This window comes from Amblyomma americanum, chromosome 2 (genome assembly GCF_052857255.1).
Source record: "Amblyomma americanum isolate KBUSLIRL-KWMA chromosome 2, ASM5285725v1, whole genome shotgun sequence".
Lineage (NCBI taxonomy): Eukaryota > Metazoa > Arthropoda > Arachnida > Ixodida > Ixodidae > Amblyomma > Amblyomma americanum.
In genome coordinates, this window is record NC_135498.1 from 4,117,778 (window position 1) to 4,135,139 (window position 17,362).

Consider the following 17,362-nt stretch of genomic DNA (forward strand, 5'->3'; position numbering starts at 1 on the left):
GGCTGAGCCCATATTGCCTTGAGCATCGGCTTGTCACGCACATATGGGTTTAGACGAGAATTTCCCAAGATATTTCCACAAAGAGTGCGAAACAAAGCAAGCCGGCAACTAGAAAAAAAAAAACACTTAGTGCGCAAGAAAAAAAATGAAAGGCAAAGTACCGCTGGAAAGGTTTTAGAAACTGTGAGCATGACTGAATTTTCTCGTCCGGAAGGGCCGCAGTTAAAGGATGAAAATCCAAATATCAAGCAAAAATAGCCGGAATTCTGAACCGAATTTCATTTCAGTCTTAGCGGTCACGATGTGCTGTGGATGGAGTCACTGCAAATAACGTTCTGAGTATCGCATTCCTTTTACCACGCGCAGCCGGCCAGAAGGAATATGGCGGTTTCTATCGCCTAATGTTGCCAGCATTACACGCATCAGCTTGTGAGATAACTCTGCAGTATTGGAATCCTCTCAGTGCCTATTTTCTGCGCAGCGCAAATCTATTCGAGGCCCAGTGTGCGTGCTCGGTTGGTGCATATTTGCTTGAGAGCGAAAAACAGGGCACACAGGACAAACAGAAAGGAGACAGACTGCGCCTTGTCTTGCCTACTTGCTTGCCTTGTTTTTGTACCCTAATTCAGTCGTTACGCTCCCGCTATTCAAACCAGCATATGCCTCGCTGCCTACCGTAAGCTTTAGTTCTCCTGCCAATGTGCTGGACATTGCTCCAGATATCTTCATATTAAATTTTAGTCCATCGTTCGGTTTTGAAGCCATCAGTAATGCGCTGGCATCCCTCCCTGAGTTCCTTAGCAGGGCACAGTCAGCAGCAAACTGGATGTTGTCAAGCTATCCTCTGAAAGCCTTTTCTCTGGGTCTTCTTTCCAAACCTTCTCAGCTTTCTCCTCCAGTCATACGACCAGTGGCTGCGGTTAGGCTGACCAAGACCTGTTGCCTGCGGGTGAAAAAAATCTGTTGATCCGGGCAGGCCACTATTGAAATCTGAACTTGGCAACGTTTAATACAAGAACCTTATCGAGTGATGCGACAAGCCAAGCTGTGTTGCTCTAGGAGGTAGCGGACATCAAATGGGATGCCATAGCGCTTAGCGAGGTTAGTGGGTTAGATTAGGCACAGGCCGAATAGATGATTGTATTTTTTTGAAGCTTGGAAAAAATTCAACCTAGGCGCAAATAACTTCTCACATACAAAAGAGACAAGGAGGCAACAGACAGGCGCCTCCTTGTCTCTTTTGTCTGTGTGAAGTTATTTGCGCCAAGGTGGATTTTTTCCAAGCTTCAAAAAAAATGCTAAACCAACTAGCCCGGCAACATGCCTTACTGAGATAATTGTAGTACAACGCTCAGAGGAGCTGGAGAGAAGGCCTTAGAGAGGTAAGCTGGGGATAAACGTTTACGGAGAACACCTTGATAACATCCGGTTTCCTGGTGGCAGTGCCCTGGCTAAGTAACTCGGGGGAAGAAATAACAGCGCATGACTAAGAAACTATGCATTCAAAGCCGAAGGATGAAATTGAAATTTAACATCAAGAAACCTACAGCGATGTTCAACAGGTTGGCAAAGGAACTACAGCTAACGATATGCAGAAAGGTATTAGAAGTGGTAAAAAAAATTGATATTAAACTATGGACAATATAGGGAGACAGCTAAGAAAAGAAAAATGGCACGGCCAGGTTAACAGACATGAAAAGAGCAAAGGTGGTTAGGGAACCAACGCAAGTTAATATACACCGAAATAAAAAAAAAGTGCAGTTGATCATTGGGAAGGTATGTAATGCGGATGAGAGATAAATAATGGTCCCTGAGGGAACCGATTGAATTCCCAGATAATGAAGCTGTAGCAGAGGATAGCAGACGGTCGGTTGTGCGCATGAGATCAGGAATTTTGAGGTTATCAGGTGGCCGTAGCTGCCGTAGGAAAGAACAAATTATAAATCAGTGGGGAATGCCTTTGTTGCCCTGCGGAGGTTATAGACTGGACGTCGTTGTTGCTGGTGATGTTAGTGCGCGAACGAGATGCGAGATTGATTTTTTAATTTTATTCTGGCATTGCAGCGCGTTGTTTCTGACGTTCACCTCATACTGTGCAAGCCACTACATGCAATAACTGCTTCGTGAACGCAGGATACCGCGGAGGTGCCTGTGCTTTGAGCATCAGGTGGCGGCAGTGACATTTCATTCAAATTGGGCAGCGTGGCGAGCGGAAACGCAGTACTCGGCTCAACGGCGGCTCAGATGTGGCCGGATAAGCACTGCTCCCTTCCAGCCAGAAGGCGGAGTGGGCGGCCTTCGCGCGTCGGTGCCGCGCAGACGAGGGCGCCGCGCTCTGAATGCTCGAGCGGCGGCGGATACGGCACGTCTCCGGCCGAGCTCAGCGCGCTCTGCGCCTCCAATCAACGCGACACGGCCGTCGCGGAAGAGGGCTGCATTTTAGGCCAAAGCGCTTACGGGAATTCAGCAAGCTGGAGCAGATTTCAGTCAAGTGAGTAATATGCTCGTTAGCATCCAGCTGCGTACAACCGGACGGCTACATTAGAAATCCTCAAAGCCTTCTCGGTGTGTGCGCGCAGTCTAGAAAAAAATGGTCTTGGTCCAACGAAAGGACAGTTTTCTACACCTTATTACGCATGACAAGCAGAATGTTCTTATAAGCTTTGTTTTTGTATTATTAGGCCCTCCCCTCTTCAATGTGCCCACCTGCCCCTCCCAAGGGTAAAACAAACTGCGAAGGTTGTGAGACAGTTGCGTATGTTTACTATACATAGCCGTAGGGATAATCTTGGGCGGATGCTGACGTTAATTACTCTAAAATGAAGCGAACTTCGCGTCGGTGTAGCTTCCCATCGTCGACAGCGCGCGGCGAAAACACAGGTGCGGCGACAGCGGTTGTGCTTTCGACGCGTTTGTGTCATCAGCCCATGTGCTGAACACCAGCTAAGAGGTGAGACACAGTGCCCCTCGCTGATGTGCTTAATTAACTTTGAACGCCATGAGTCACTGGAGCCAAATGAGTACAGTCTACTTAACGCGAGAAACTAGGTTTGCGCGAAAATAAAAGGTGACAGAACTGTTCGCTGCTGCTGGATATAAACACATCGCAATTCCACCGACCTGTCCTGTGCTTTCAGCTTTCGCTATTCGCACTTTCTTGGCGAGTTTTAGAAATACGTTACTCGTGCATGCACCGTCAGAGTACCTACCGCGAAAATAAGCAGAGAGCCGCAGCACTCAAATAAGAAACATTAGAAACAGCCGAAAGAACACGCTCTGTCGGTTTATAACTGCAGGCACTCTGAGAGCCCGTTAAGTACCTGCGCAGCTTTCACGCCGGCCCACAATCCTGACAGCCAATCTTGACAGCCACCGTTCTTGTATTTCATGCACTCAGCTCAGCTTCCTCGTCTCTCATGAAAACGACACCACGCATGAGACGGTGCTAGCAACGGTTACGCCTTGTAGCACGCTCCGGAAGACTGGCACTCCAACAACGATGACGCCTGATTCATCTTAGCGAGTCGCACAAATCGACTGCGCATACACATCTATGCCAGGCGTCCGAGTGAACTCGAGAGGTTCCAGTTCTGACAGCGAGCGCCGCGACGAGCCTTCACCATCCGTCGAGTCCGAGGCGCGTTACCTGGTAGGCCGGGCCGCAAGCCCAGACGCAGTCCGCTGCCGTCATCTGCGGCAGAAAGGTCGCGCGACGACGGTCACATCACTCTCCAAGCGCACAACTTCGCAGCGTTACAAGAAACGGTCCGCGCGATGCAAGCGAACGATGCGCGTATGTCGTTACACCACAATTTCCGCGCTGCGCATCTGTTCTCGGCGAACGCCAAGATATTGTTGACAAATCTGTTCGCCGATAATTTTCGCGAGTGATCATTCCTGCAGCATAAATTTTCTCGAAATTCCAGAGAGGGAAAAAAAGAGCCACCGTCTAAGCGAGCGTTAGAACTCTGCAGGAATACCCAGAAGTGCGAACTTTGTATTTGGCTTGGCTAGCATGTGGTCGGAAACGTAGATTCAGCTGTGACGTCATAGGCGCGCCGCCGTTATATACATTCAAAGCAATAGTAATCAAAAAGGAAAAATAGCATTTGCACAATCACGATGTCTGTAAAGCGCTAGTGAGTTTCTGAAGGGAGCTTAAAATTTCGCTTCAGAAAAAATTTCTGCGGCCGGATCTATGTTTCCCGACTCGCGTAGTCGAGTACCAAAGTTGGCACTTCCCGGCATTTCGGCCTCGGATGTACGATCGCAGCACCACACTTTCCCTCTGGGTTACTGCATGAAGGTTTCTGTGAGGGGCTCAAGAATGGACCTCTCCACGAGGGTCGCATTGAAGCCCGGAAAGCGCTTCGCATGCGCTGCTCCGGAGAAGTGCGACAAATTGCTGGGGCATACATATCGCCTAGCAGAACACATTTCTGCACCATTCGGGGGCAACGTCACTGTATCTTCTGCGTGCGTCGGGGAAAAGAACACAGACAAGCTCAGTACAGAGAACTTGGAAGCCTGGGTCACCCTGCCGAAGGAGGAAGTGAATTTCCTGTGCCACGATGCAGGCAGATAAAGATAAGGAACTCAACTGAAGATAGTGTGAGAATCTAAGGTATAAAAGCTTGTATGCGGGCGTTTCAAATAAAATTTCGTTGTCAGTGCAGCATCGTCCTTGTCTGCGTGTTCCTTCGCTGTCGTTGTTCCTTCTCCACTGCAGTTTATTAACAATGTACCAACCATCTCACCAATCCACCTTATTAACGCTTAGGTAGCCTCCTCAGTGGGCAGTAAAACTGAGGTTGCCTCCAGCGAATTTGATCCATGTACTCCCTTTGCCAAAAATAACAAAGCAACAGGTTTTCGCTTCTCAACCGTTTAACGGAGCCATTACGGCACTCCTAAAGATCGAAAGGTGTCAAGACGCGAGGACGAAGGCACATCTTTACACAGATTAAGAGCTTAAGGGCTGCCATAAGAAGCATTTCGCTAAGCGTCTAAGCAGCGAACCACGTGTTCCCGTTTACTTTGGCAAAGACTGTACATCGCGTTCACGTGAACGACACGGCGCCTAGAGCGTCAACAAGCTGGCACAAAATTTCCTCATTAAAGGGCTTGTTTGTTTGCGGTCTGTTGCACCAGAGTCGAAGCGCGGTTCCTTTCCTAACGATTCGACGCCAGCAGGCATATCCGGCTGATTCTAATGCATATCAGCGCCACAACGGTCCTCGACTACGCATGTCCATTTCATCATGGGCGAAAACAACCTACGCCGCCTGTTTGCGGGTACGTGCTCGCTACGACTCCGTCGTGCAGCAGAGTGCGCTGCCCGCCCGCGAGCGGCATTCGTGGAGTGCGTCCTCTCAACCGTCAGCGTCCGGTCTAGCATCGGCCACTGCGATGGGGCGCCTCTGTTGTCTGCGCAGCTCTCTCGGAGTTTCAAAGCCTAGGAAATAAAGTTGGTCGGTACTGCCACCCGATATCCGGAGCATCGTAACGCCAAACCTTGTGCGTAAATGAGCGGGTCTGCTGATCTGTGCAGTAGCCTCCACACTTCTGAGCGAGAATTAGGCAATAAATCCACCTAACATCATGGCAGTTGATTGGCTTATGGTTTATGGGAACTTAAGATCCAAAAGAGACGCAGGCTATGAGGGACGCCGTAGTGAAGGGCTCCGGAAATTTCGACCACCTGGGGTTCTTTAACCTGCACTGACATCGCACAGCTCACGGGGCTCTATAATTTCACCTCCATCGAAATTTGACCGCCGCGGCCTGGATCGAGCCAGTGTCATTCGGGTCAGCAGCCGAGCACCATAATCACTGAGCCACCGTGGCGGCGCTTCATGACAGTTGAGACGGATGTTCAGGAGGGTGCACTGCGCTTGCAGGCCGATTCATATCGACAGCCTTCGCCGTTCAGTATGAAAGGCGTTGAGAAAACTTCAATCACTTGACATAAGAGCGAGAGCTCTGAGGCTAAGAAGGAACTTCTATTGTTTACCCTTGCTTTCCGCTCCTCCGACGCCCACTTCGGGCATCGCTTGCCCCGTTTTTTGATCCTCGCAGGAGAGGAATTTGTGCGAAGAATTAGTGCTCAACGGAGCTTTTGATCTCATCAAGAAAGCGATGCCCCCAAAGCCGCTCGTTTAAATGTCGAAGTGCAACAGTCACAGAACGAAAGTTCCGGATGCAGGCTAATAGTTCGCGACATCGAAGCCGCAGTCCTGTACACAATTTTTTATGTAAAGTAGGCATATCGGCAAGGTTATGAACGTGACGCCGCAAGGTTATTTTTCTGGGTTTTTATCGTCACTTTTCGTTGTTGGCTTCGCCCAAAAGAAGCAGCACTTGCAGATAATAGAGCCCTGTCATCGCTGCTTTTGCTGGTAGATAACCAATCAGCAGAACGCCACCGTCAACCGGAAAAATCGCCGCAGTGATATTTGACTCAGAGCCTTTCTTCAATTCAACAGGCTGAGAACTCTTGTGCTTGCAGGCCATGCTCTCTTCCTTACTTGAGAGCTCCAGTTTACAGATTCAAGCTTCGTGACCAATTAATTACCCATGATAGCACCTCTCATCAGCGTTAATCATGACTAAGGTTTCATAATGTTAAACTCAATTTTTGCCATTTCAGATATTAATATTTTTGGCAGCCGACTCATAACTGCCATGCCAGCTCCACAGGAGCCATAGGGACCATCGCGCCACTTTGCGTCGCGTTTCCGCTGTGGTGACTAAAACTGGCCAAGTGGGTCGTGTTCAAGCCTTGCCTGACTTAACTAAACAAAAGTGCCCATGAATTGACGGTCACATCTTATGGAGCACAGCGCCTGAACGAATTTTCCGTAAGTTGTTGTTCCGTCGCTACAGCTGACCCCTACTCGGTAAAATTTCGGCTCCGGCGCGATGCTTTCACTTCAACCTGCCACCCACCAGTCGACCTTCAGAGCCAAGAAATTTGGTCTGAAATAAGAACAGAAAATTACGTGACACGTAGCCATTACACAGTTGGTTGATACAGTACGCACACAGTACGTACGTACTCCTTTTTTTTTGTGTGCGGGGGGGGGGGGGGGGGGGGGGTTAACGTCACAAAGCGAGTACGTATGCATTCCAATACCGCTTGGGTGCATTATGCCCAGGCACGGAACTTACTGAATTCCCATAATACAATATCCTGAGTGCACTTATTTCGGGACATTCGGAAAATTATCGCACAGCTGGTTCGATCCCATTTAAATTTAGAGCAGGAGCCGCGTTTTGCCATCAGCACCGCTCTATGTATGGCACGTGCACGCGTTAGGAATGGAAAACCGCAATTGTCGGAGGAAGAAGGTCAACCCGCCGAGGCGAACCACCCGAAGAAAGAGCGGAATGAGGGCCCCCACCACTGGTTATTTGTTGCTTCTACCCTTTTTCGGTGGGCCGGTTTTGTACCCAATGGCCATTTGTCATTTCTTCTGCACGAAGCTGGCAAGTACGGATGAAGCGTTACATTACGAAGCGGATCCGAAAATCCGATCTCCGTGCGAAGTTTGAGCGCGAAATAGCCTGTGTCACTGAATTTTTTTTTCTTCAGGTGGCGAAATAATTTGACAAGCTGCAGTACGTCACACTGCAAAAGTCCGTGCGCTCTGCTCTGCTACTGTAGGCAAGATCGAGGACAGGACTAGAACAGGCTCTTCTGTCCGCGCACACAGGAAGAGCCAGCAGAAGAAACTTGTTTTTTTTTCGTCAGAGGTCACCGCTAGACATGAAAACGAGAATGTCTTGAGGCATCGGTTGAAGCTCAAAGACGACGAGCAACAGCAGCAACATGATGCAATGGCGGGGGGGGAGGCACCACTCGTGGAATGCATGCTGCACATAGGGCTTCACGTCGTCCCAGCGCACAAAAAATGCACCGGGCTAAGAGAAGGGCGCCACAAAGCGCTGGCACCGTGGCTATGAGAGGCCCCGTCACATGCGCTCGGCGGGCACCTCGGATTAAGGATCTCGCAGCGAAGTGGTCGCGTGGGGAGTGGCGTCCGCAAAGGACCAGCCAAGGTCCTGTACGCGTCTAACACTTGCCTAGCAGAGCTCATCTTTGCACCCCTCGGGTGCCGACGCCGATGCAGTTTCCGCATGAGGCGGGGAATGCTCTAGTGCCGGCTCAGTTACCGCGGGGCGCTGCACTGCCGAGCTCGTAGGGAATTCATGCATTCTTCTCGTTGCTGTCGGAACAGGTGTGCGCTGCGCTCGAGACTGCACAAAGCTTATTGCTGACTGCGGACGGGGGGGACAGACGTGCCTGCTCATACCGCACAGATAGCTATTTTCTTCAGGCATGCATGTGCGCGTTTCCACAAAAGGGTGGGATCACGTTTTTACCAAGTAGCGCTGACGTAAAAGGAATAAAGCGCGCCAAATCATACGAGTCAGAAACCTGGCTTAGTCTCTGCATGCGCCGTAAAGCTTTCTTAATTTCAGCGAAGCGATGGCAAATTTCCTTATATCTCTGAGTGTTGGTCGGGAGAAACACCGGCTACCAGACAACCCAGGTGACGCACTCACAACATCTACCGCACGATGCATCAACGAGCACAGCTTTGCCCGTCCCTCCCAAGACGCAGCCTCACCGAGCCCCCGCTGGTAGTGGTATCCGAGCACGGCGAGTGCGGCCGCCATGGCGAAGAACATGAGCAGCGCCGTCGAGGCGACGCCGCACAGGGCACGCTCCATCCGCGTCCGCCGGTGCCACCATGGCGGGTTCCTGCGGGACAAAGCACACCGTGAGCCAGCAGCCACTCCGATATGTGCACCGCACCCAACAATGTCCGAATCGGGGCAAGGACTGCCTTCCATGGTCGGTAGGACCCCGGCCACGCTCCCTCCACATCATTCAACGCGCGCTAACAGCGCGTCTTCGACAGTGTAAGGAACGCCCTCTCTGTTCCTCTCATTCCGGGATGCTGTGCATGCAGTAGCGCCCTCGCAAGGCTGCTGTCAATGTGAGTCACGACAACGCATTAGCGCGACTGAAGCGCGTCGCCAGACAGCGGGGGGCCGACTCGCACTTGCTCGCGCGTTTGACAAATCGCGGCGCGATAGGGCAAACGGCCATTGCTCGCGAACGCAGCAACGCCTGCGACGCGCAGAGTTCCACGAGGCGTGCAGCCGCATCGGCTCCGGGGCCTAGTGAGGGCGGCCGCGCCCCGACGCGTGCGTGTCAAGCGACTAGCTCCTCACGGGCTTGAGTCGGTGCTCCGCTGGTCGGGCGCTCGTCCTCCTCCCAGCAGCCGCGACTCGTCCTCGCGGGTCTCCGGCGCTGCACCGGCGTCCATGGCGGCTCGCCGCTGGCTGCTCCTGCCGCGCTTCTTCCCCTTCTTCCTCGCTTCCCGCGCACAGAGACTTCGGCCGGTCGCGTGCGATCGCCTTTTGCCGGACACTCGTAGCTATTTCACCTGCTGTGTGCGGTGGCTTACAAATACTGACCATTACGTGCGGGATTTTTACACGGGGACGTTCAAGACGTAACAGTCTCATATAGTACAAAAAAAGCAAGAGCGACCATTTGTAGGCAAAGCCAAAAATATATATATTCCAATACAAGCGCAAGAAAAGTTGCAATGTTGGAAGTGAACTGAATCGCTTTGGCGGAAAAATGGTTTTTGAGAGAAACCTAGGAGAGAATGAAGGATCCACTTCTCCGTCGACCCCTTGACCGCGTCGTGCGGGGAAGGGATAAAGTTAAGAGTGAAAGAAGGAAGAGAAGGAGTAAACGATGAAAAAGAGACAGGAACCGCGGTCGAACCCGACCGCGGTTCGAATCCGACCTGCGGCTGCGTTTTTATGGAGGCAAAACGCTAAGGCGCCCGTGTGCTGTGCAATGTCAGTGCACGTTAAAGATCCCCAGGTGGTCGAAATCATTCCGGAGCCCTCCACTACGGCACCTCTTTCTTTCTTCTTTCACTCCCTCCTTTATCCCATCCCTTACGGCGCGGTTCAGGTGTCCAACGATATATGAGAAAGATAATGCGCCATTTCCTTTCCTCAAAAAAACCAATTATATATATGAACCGCAGTCGAGCGCCCCGGATTAATTTCAGGCGCCCGTGTGCATGCTGTGAGATATCCGTGCACGTTAAGGCACCCGGTGGTCGGGATTTTTCCGGAGCCCTCCAAACAGGACCTCTTTCTCTATTCCTGCATTCAATCCCTCCTTCATCCCTTCACTCCCAGCGCGTTACAGGTGTCCAAAAATCGTTTTTTTTATTTCGACCACCTGTAGTTCTTGAACGTCCACTGACATCGCACAGAGCAGGGGCTTCCTGTGCATTTCGAAAACTGTGTTCGAATCTCCACTCGCCGCGGTCGCTAAGTGGTTAGGGCGCTGGGCTACTGATCCGGAGTTCCTGGGTTCGAACCCGACCGCGGCGGCCGCGTTTCAATGGAGGCGAAACGCAAAGGCGCCCGTGTGTTGTGCGATGTCAGTACACGTTAAAGATTCCCAGGTGGTCGAAATTATTCCGGAGCCCTCCACTATGCCACCTCTTTCTTCCTTTCTCCTTTCAGTCCCTCCTTTATCCCTTCCCTTAGGGCGCGGTTCAGGTGTCCGCCGAGATGTGAGACAGATACTGCGACATTTCCTTTCCTCAAAAACCAATTTTCAATTTCAATCTCCCCGTTCTAACCGATCGAAAGTATTAATTCAGGCGCTACGCGCTTACTGTTGCTATGTTATATAGTGTGGTCATGTGGGCACAGTTTTTTTTTTCAATTTGACCTTCACTGCAGACCGACGCGTCCTTGACAAACGTTAGTAGTAAGGGCTAACGCCCTTAAAAGCGCCCGTGCTGTGCGATGTCAGTGCACTTTAAAGATCCCCAGGTGATCGAAATTATTCCGGAGCCCTCCACTACGGCACCTCTTTCTCTCTTTCACTACCACCTTCTTCCCTTTCCTCACGGCTCAGTTGAGGTGTCCACCAAAAAGTGAGACACTGACTGCGCCATTTTCTTTCTGCAAAAACCAATTCTGGCTTAGGGCGCTCGACTACTGATCCGGAGTTCCCGGGTTCGAACCCGACCGCGGCGGCTGCGTTTTTATGGAGGAAAAACGCTAAGGCGCCCGTGTGCTGTGCGATGTCAGTGCACGTTAAAGATCCCCAGGTGGTCGAAATTATTCCGGAGCCCTCCACTACGGCACCTATATCTTCCTTTCTTCTTTCACTCCCTCCTTTATCCCCTCCCTTACGGCGCGGTTCAGGTGTCCAACGATATATGAGACAGATACTGCGCCATTTCCTTTCCCCGCAAAAAACCAATTATTATTATTATTGGCTTGGAGTAACGGCGCCATGCTACGCTTTGCGGCGCTTGGGAACAATGGCTGCAAAAAAAGCGTAGACAGACTTGGACCTTTGGGCAAGGGTTTGTGAGAGGAAAGCAGTCACTCACATAGGCTATCACGATAAATAAAAGTTTTCTGGGCGCAAGTGTGCGGAAAAATAAATCGTAATCGCTGAGGCGTCTCGTCCAACCCACGCGCTGGTCACCTGTAATCTTTTTTTTTTTCGGCAGTCGCGTGATCCAGTCGCCTGAAATGTATCGACGAGCATGTTCTATCCGCTGGTAACACTGCCGCTCAACTGGCTAGCGAGCTGCAGTAAGTGTTTTTCTGAGAACCCGCGGCCCGTAATATTTTGATGGCGACCGCTGCATATGAGTGAGAGCGAGTCCCTAAGGTAGGAGAAAACTGCGCTATCTTGAGCCTTCCTTTCGCGGATCGTAGAAGCGGTCAGCCAGGCAGGTAAACACCGCGGCCGCAACGGTGCCGGCAAGGAGTGTAAATGGAGCGGAGCGAAAGCCAGACGACGTAAAAGCTATGAACCCACTACCTCTTAAAGGCAAGCTACACTCCCTGCGCTCGCGTTTTTTACAGCCACTCGGCGCGGGTGGCCGGACTGGGTCCGATGACGCCGCCGCAACCGTGTCGGTATACGAGCAGTCGGGGCCGTCCAGCGTAGCATTTGTGCCAAGCAGCACGACGAGTTTAGATGCGCAGTGGCGCAGAAGCATTCCTTTGCTGCAGTCAGCCCTACGCAGAATTCCTTCAAGCAGACCGCCTTGAAGCGTCTGTCGAAAACACATTCCCACTAGCATCGCGCCAAGATACATACGACAGTGCCGAGCTTCGTGATATAGAATTACCTCGGAGTGTAGATTGCGATTGAAGACGTGGATCTCACTGTCAAGGCACGGCACTTGCGCCACAGACTTCAGACCTAGCGTCTTCATCACAATGCTTGCTTTACTTGTTGTTTTTCTCTTTCTTCTCAATTTTAACCATGGAGCCGTTCCTTCTTGAATTTTTCAGCATCAGTGGCTTCGACCGCTCCCTCGTTCCGGAATCTGCCCTTGTGTTGTCGCTCCACACACCCACCTCTGCATCCTCCTCATCTCTTGCAACTTTCCTATTTTGTGCGCTGACCTTCTTTAGGGGTGTCACCTGGTTGCATAAATCATTGCTAGCCTCACCACTGTTCTGTAGGCTTGGCCGTTTTGTCTCTGTGGCGTCGAAAAGAGATCGCCACGTGCTAAGCGCACTTTCTGAGTTCGCAAGCGTATGGCGTACGCAGCATGAAACGCCACCAAGGCCGGTCACCAGAGCTAACAATTTTAACATCTTTCACAAGCACCGCGTTGCTGCAGCGCCAGCCTTGACACTGGCGAGATCAGTAAACGTCCTGGTGCAGCGGAAGTCCGGCGCGCAGAAGGAGGCGACGCGTATCTCAGTTTCTATCGCACCGATATGATGCTTGTGATTGCGCGTTTCGTGACACTCCACTGAACAGAAAAGAGTTTCGATTCGCAGCCCGCATATGTAAGCCAGACAGAACTCTCTCTCTCTCTCTCTCTGTTCTGTGTATACTGGAAGTCCCATTTGTTTGATAGCCAATAACCAAGCTCTGAAAAAAAAAACTGATATATAAAATCATTACTGATGCTCGCATCGCAAAAACAACTGGTATCAGTTCATGGACATTAGAGTACGACTGCGATTAAAGCACTGTGCCGACGGTCCATTAAGAATGGCGATATAAAAATAGGATTACAACCGCAGCGCCCCCCAGTGTATACAAGCAAGACTGGCCCAGCTTTGAGGAAAGCGCGCTCAATGCAACGATGAATATCCGCAGTCTGGTTCGTCGCAACCTCGTACATTAATAGAGTATCAAAGACAGGACCACGTCTACCATTGTTGTCAAGATAGTACTACATTAGCTCTGCGCCTGCGCTAAACTTCTTTCCAGGAGGCCGCCAAGGACAAACACCGGGTCCCAAAAGCCTGCTCATGCCTGCCTTCCTTCCGCAGCAGCGCCCCTGGGCAAGCCCCGGAAGATGACGCATGAGCGACGTTCGCTCCTTCGCTGAATGGCCGTTCCACGGGGTCGAGAAGAGGTCGCGCGGGACAATGGCTGACTCGCATCGACGCGGTTCACAACCCGACGTGATGATATGCACACGGGAGGTCACCCGTTCACAAGGCCGTCCTGCAACCTACAAGGGACGTTGGAGGGCTTTCGCTCCAGTCCAGGGGCTCAGCCAGAGTCCTTGCCCATCAGCCTATAGGCATGCAACACGTCGTGAAAACATCGAAGGTAACATTACAGCCTATGTGCCCAACTGTTGGTGTGAGAACTACAGCGCTATCCCTACTGGCAGTCGATTACAGCCACGCTGCTTCTTACGCGCGGAAGAATGGACAGATTTCGGAGGCGCATGCAAGGCTGGACGCCGAGGAGCTCACCGTTGGGCGTGCCTCATGTCTCGCGGAATCCGGAAGGCCCGACTGCCGCCGCACTGCTGCGGCTCCGGCGGTGGCGGCCCGTTGGACGGGTCCCTGGCGGGGGCAAGTCGGACGGGTCCCGTGGCCGCCGGCCCCACGATAAGGACCGTTGCTCCTACCTGACGCGAACCCCCGGGGGTCATTGCCACGCCGGAGGAGGACAGCTGAGCGCGCCGTATCGGTTTGGCTGCGCCGGTGCGACACGCGAGAGTGTATGCGCCCCTCTTCGACGACGAGTTGACCGCCGACTCCGGTTTCACAAGCCGAGCGCACGCTTCCTGATTCCGAAAGATCCAAATCCAGATAAGCTCTCGCTGGTCGTCTCCTCCTCCTTTTTACGCAGACATCAGACAGAACTGGAGGAGGTGCATAATTAACAAACTTTTCTCTCTCTTTCTGACCACTTTCTGCCTTCCGTTATTGGAAGCCAAGAATTGCTGTCTCTGACCGAGCCAAAAACGGTAAGATTGACGTTTCGGGGACCACGCGCGTTCCTACGCGCTGCGAAACGTCACTCTTTGGCTTGGTTAGAGACTGCAGTTCATTGTTTTAGGTTACATAGTAACTGACCAGACGAAATTTCGCTGATCCCATGTTAGTTGAGCATTTTATCATAGCGGACACGCATTAAACACAAGGGTCTACCGGATTATCGGAAGTCTGCTGCGCATGCGCTGTGGCAGATGCGCGCCCCGCCTGGCCGCGCATCTTGAACTCGGTAGTCCGGTATACATATACGCTGTATAGTATTCCTGCAGTATGCTAAGTGTCGGCACTGTAGACAGTAAAATTAAAAATGGGCGCACTACGCCTTTCGACGTGATCAACAGTTTAAAAAAAAAAACAACAAGAGAGCCCGCCAATCCTAAATGCACATTCATTCCCTGTCGGCATTATCTTACCTTATCTTACCTTATCTTACTTTATCTTACCTTATCTTACCATACTTCTCTTACACTCAGCATTCCTCTCTTAAAGATTATTTCAACATATCTGCATCTTGTTCTCAGTGACGGCCGTGAGCCAAAATGAGCGTAGTGCGTCGAAGCAACACGAATGAGGCGCGAGAGATGATTCGATATTCACTATAGTGCGAAGAACATAAACGCAGGATAAGTGCTCTATTTTTGTGTGTGTGTCTTTGGTATATGCATTATGTCAGTGTCTCTTAGCATTGGTTTGTTGTGTATAGCATATCGCCCCAACTATTCCAACTTAGTGTTCTAGGAAGACGTATTATGCAAGGGCAGCTAGCTCACAGTATACAGTGCAACACTCCAACGCGGTGGTCACAAAAGAAAAACAGGCAAAAGGAACGCTGGTACTGTTGCTTTGTCTACAATACAAGGAATATCCGACTGTCGTAAAGGCACGTACCGGGTCGGGTGCATGGCTCTGCACTTAAATGACACGCCATCGTCCGAAAGCGAACAAACTTAAAAAAAATTAGCATGTGTCCTCTTGTAGTTCAAGCACTTTCCATATCTTTCCTGAAGTTCGCGAAATAATTTCGAAAAAAGGATCTCTGTTGTGAAATTAAGCGCTCATAAACAGCAGCGATGACTGCCTGATCCGCGAGAAAGTGCTCCCCTTTCAATCTTTTCTTGACGGCAAGGGAAAAAAGAAGTTACTTGGTGCGAGGTCAAAGCCACGGGCATTGATTGTTTCTAGGGAATGGCACTCTCTGTGGAAGGGTGTGCTGTTCGATGGGAAAATTACGCCACGCTTTAGCTTTCCAGAGTGTGTTTCCCCTAAAGTGGCCCAAATTTTTAAAAAGTTTTGAGTAAACTCGTCACTGACAATATGATTTTTTTGGACGGTAACGATCCTCAGAATTTCTTCACATCGCCAGGATACGGGAAACCGTGATTTTTCCCGTGAATGCCTGCTGTCAGATCTTTCCAGAGTATGGATGCTGGAATGTGACCGCTGTTTTTAAAACGTTTTTTTTTTTTCATTTCTGGTTTCAAGTGGCGCACCAACGTTTCATTAGAAGTGACCAACCAACCCGAGAAAGCCGGAAGGTTTTTGTGGATACGGTTCAAAGGAGCCGTGAAAAAGCAAACCTTTGTTTCTCCTGTTCCGCAGCCAGATTTCGTGGCACCAATCTTGACGAAACTATCTTCGTCACCCAGAGCGTAGCACGGCGCGCACAGGGTCATATGACATTCACTTTTGTTTTCTCCGCATTTTGAAGGTCACTCGACGACCTTGCATGGTGAGATCGAGGGCACAGGCCGCCTTGCCTTCTGTCGACGCTTCTTGCGGACGAATGGAGCAGTGCTCATCTGCTATGAACGGCCGTGCTTTCTTTCTGGCCAGTTGCTCACCTCACTGTTGCGCAACGTGGAGCACGGCCTTACAGTGTTTCTTGCCTGTGCACGTAATTGTTGGCCTCCACTTAACGTACCACAATTGGTAGCAGAACACAGGGCAATTAGCAACGCGGTCCCAAGTGCCGGAGCTTGCAATTTTGACTAACACGCGAGGATGTCGACCGAATCGACTGCCTCATATTCAGATGGCCACCCCCCCCCCCCCCCCCGCTGTCAGGTACGTGGCGCCTAGCCTCACAGTCACCCCCCCTCCCCCCCCCCCCCCCCCCCCAGGCCGGCGGGCGAGGTGGCCAGCGGCACCTGCGCGGCACTCCGTCCTGGTGGGCCACATCACACGTAGGATGGGTGACCATCGTACGGCTTCGAGCACCAGCTTAACCTACCCGCTTAAGCTGACGACATGAACCTGGGGCGCTTATTATGCAATTGCACAGAAGCCTCCCGGTATCAAAAAGCCGGCGGCAACCGTCCAAAGTCGTCCATAATAATCCTGATTGGCTTCGGACGGACGTGACGACACCTGATCGGAAGTGATGTCATTATACTAGGCTCGTCTGTGTGAAGCAGATGGTCCCACAAGCCCCATGAGTCACTTCAGGCACAGGCATCAACTACTTCGAATGCTACCGCATTGCCAGCGCATAATGAAATTAATTGCCCCCTGTGTTTGAGTAATGTTTTGTCTCCCCCATGTTCGGGCGAGATTTTTGCGGCAGTATTAAAACGAGTTGCATTTCACAGAAGAATATTTCTCGAATCACCGTAGCTCCTTCACATTTAGGCGCAAACCTTTCCATTCAAGTTTCGTATTTACCTGCCAAACAACAGGTTGTTGCAGTCGAATTTAAGATGACGTATGCCTCAGGAACTTTCTGAATATCAGCCTGCCTGTGTCATATAACACATAACGAGAGTGCAAATTCCCTCTCACTCTTCCTCCCTCTTTTTCCGTCAATATGTACTCGGTCTTTCTACGAACTCCGGTTATTCTCTTCCTTGCGAAGCGGCTCTGCTCCCTAGTTTACGCGAACCTGAAGCTAGTGGGTCGGTGCAGATACGAACCGGACGAGACCGACCTTCGCTCATGGCGCCGATGACGACACACCTGCCGTTCCGCTGCAATAGCCAGACGCCAAGGAACGTGTCGCGCCTTCTCGCGTCAGCGAATGGAGCGAAGGCAT

The 17,362-nt window shown here is 51.2% G+C and overlaps 1 protein-coding gene across 7 annotated transcripts in view; it reads right to left on the reverse strand.

The window, feature by feature from the left end:
• Positions 1-17,362, reverse strand: part of LOC144120441 (neprilysin-2-like) — an 85,127-nt gene that overhangs the window by 23,797 nt on the left and 43,968 nt on the right. Inside the window, exons 1-3 of one of the 7 annotated variants that reach the window (XM_077652829.1) lie at positions 13,807-14,004; positions 8,634-8,767; positions 3,647-3,691 (exon numbers count right to left, since the gene is read on the reverse strand). In XM_077652829.1, the coding sequence (XP_077508955.1) occupies positions 3,647-3,691; positions 8,634-8,767; positions 13,807-13,988 (361 nt within the window). In that variant the 5' untranslated portion in view covers positions 13,989-14,004. Of the gene's footprint in view, positions 1-3,646; positions 3,692-8,633; positions 8,768-8,821; positions 8,949-9,243; positions 9,381-13,806; positions 14,005-17,362 lie in introns of those variants that run through there. The other 6 variants (XM_077652831.1, XM_077652833.1, XM_077652832.1 and 3 more) reach the window with 6 other exon arrangements.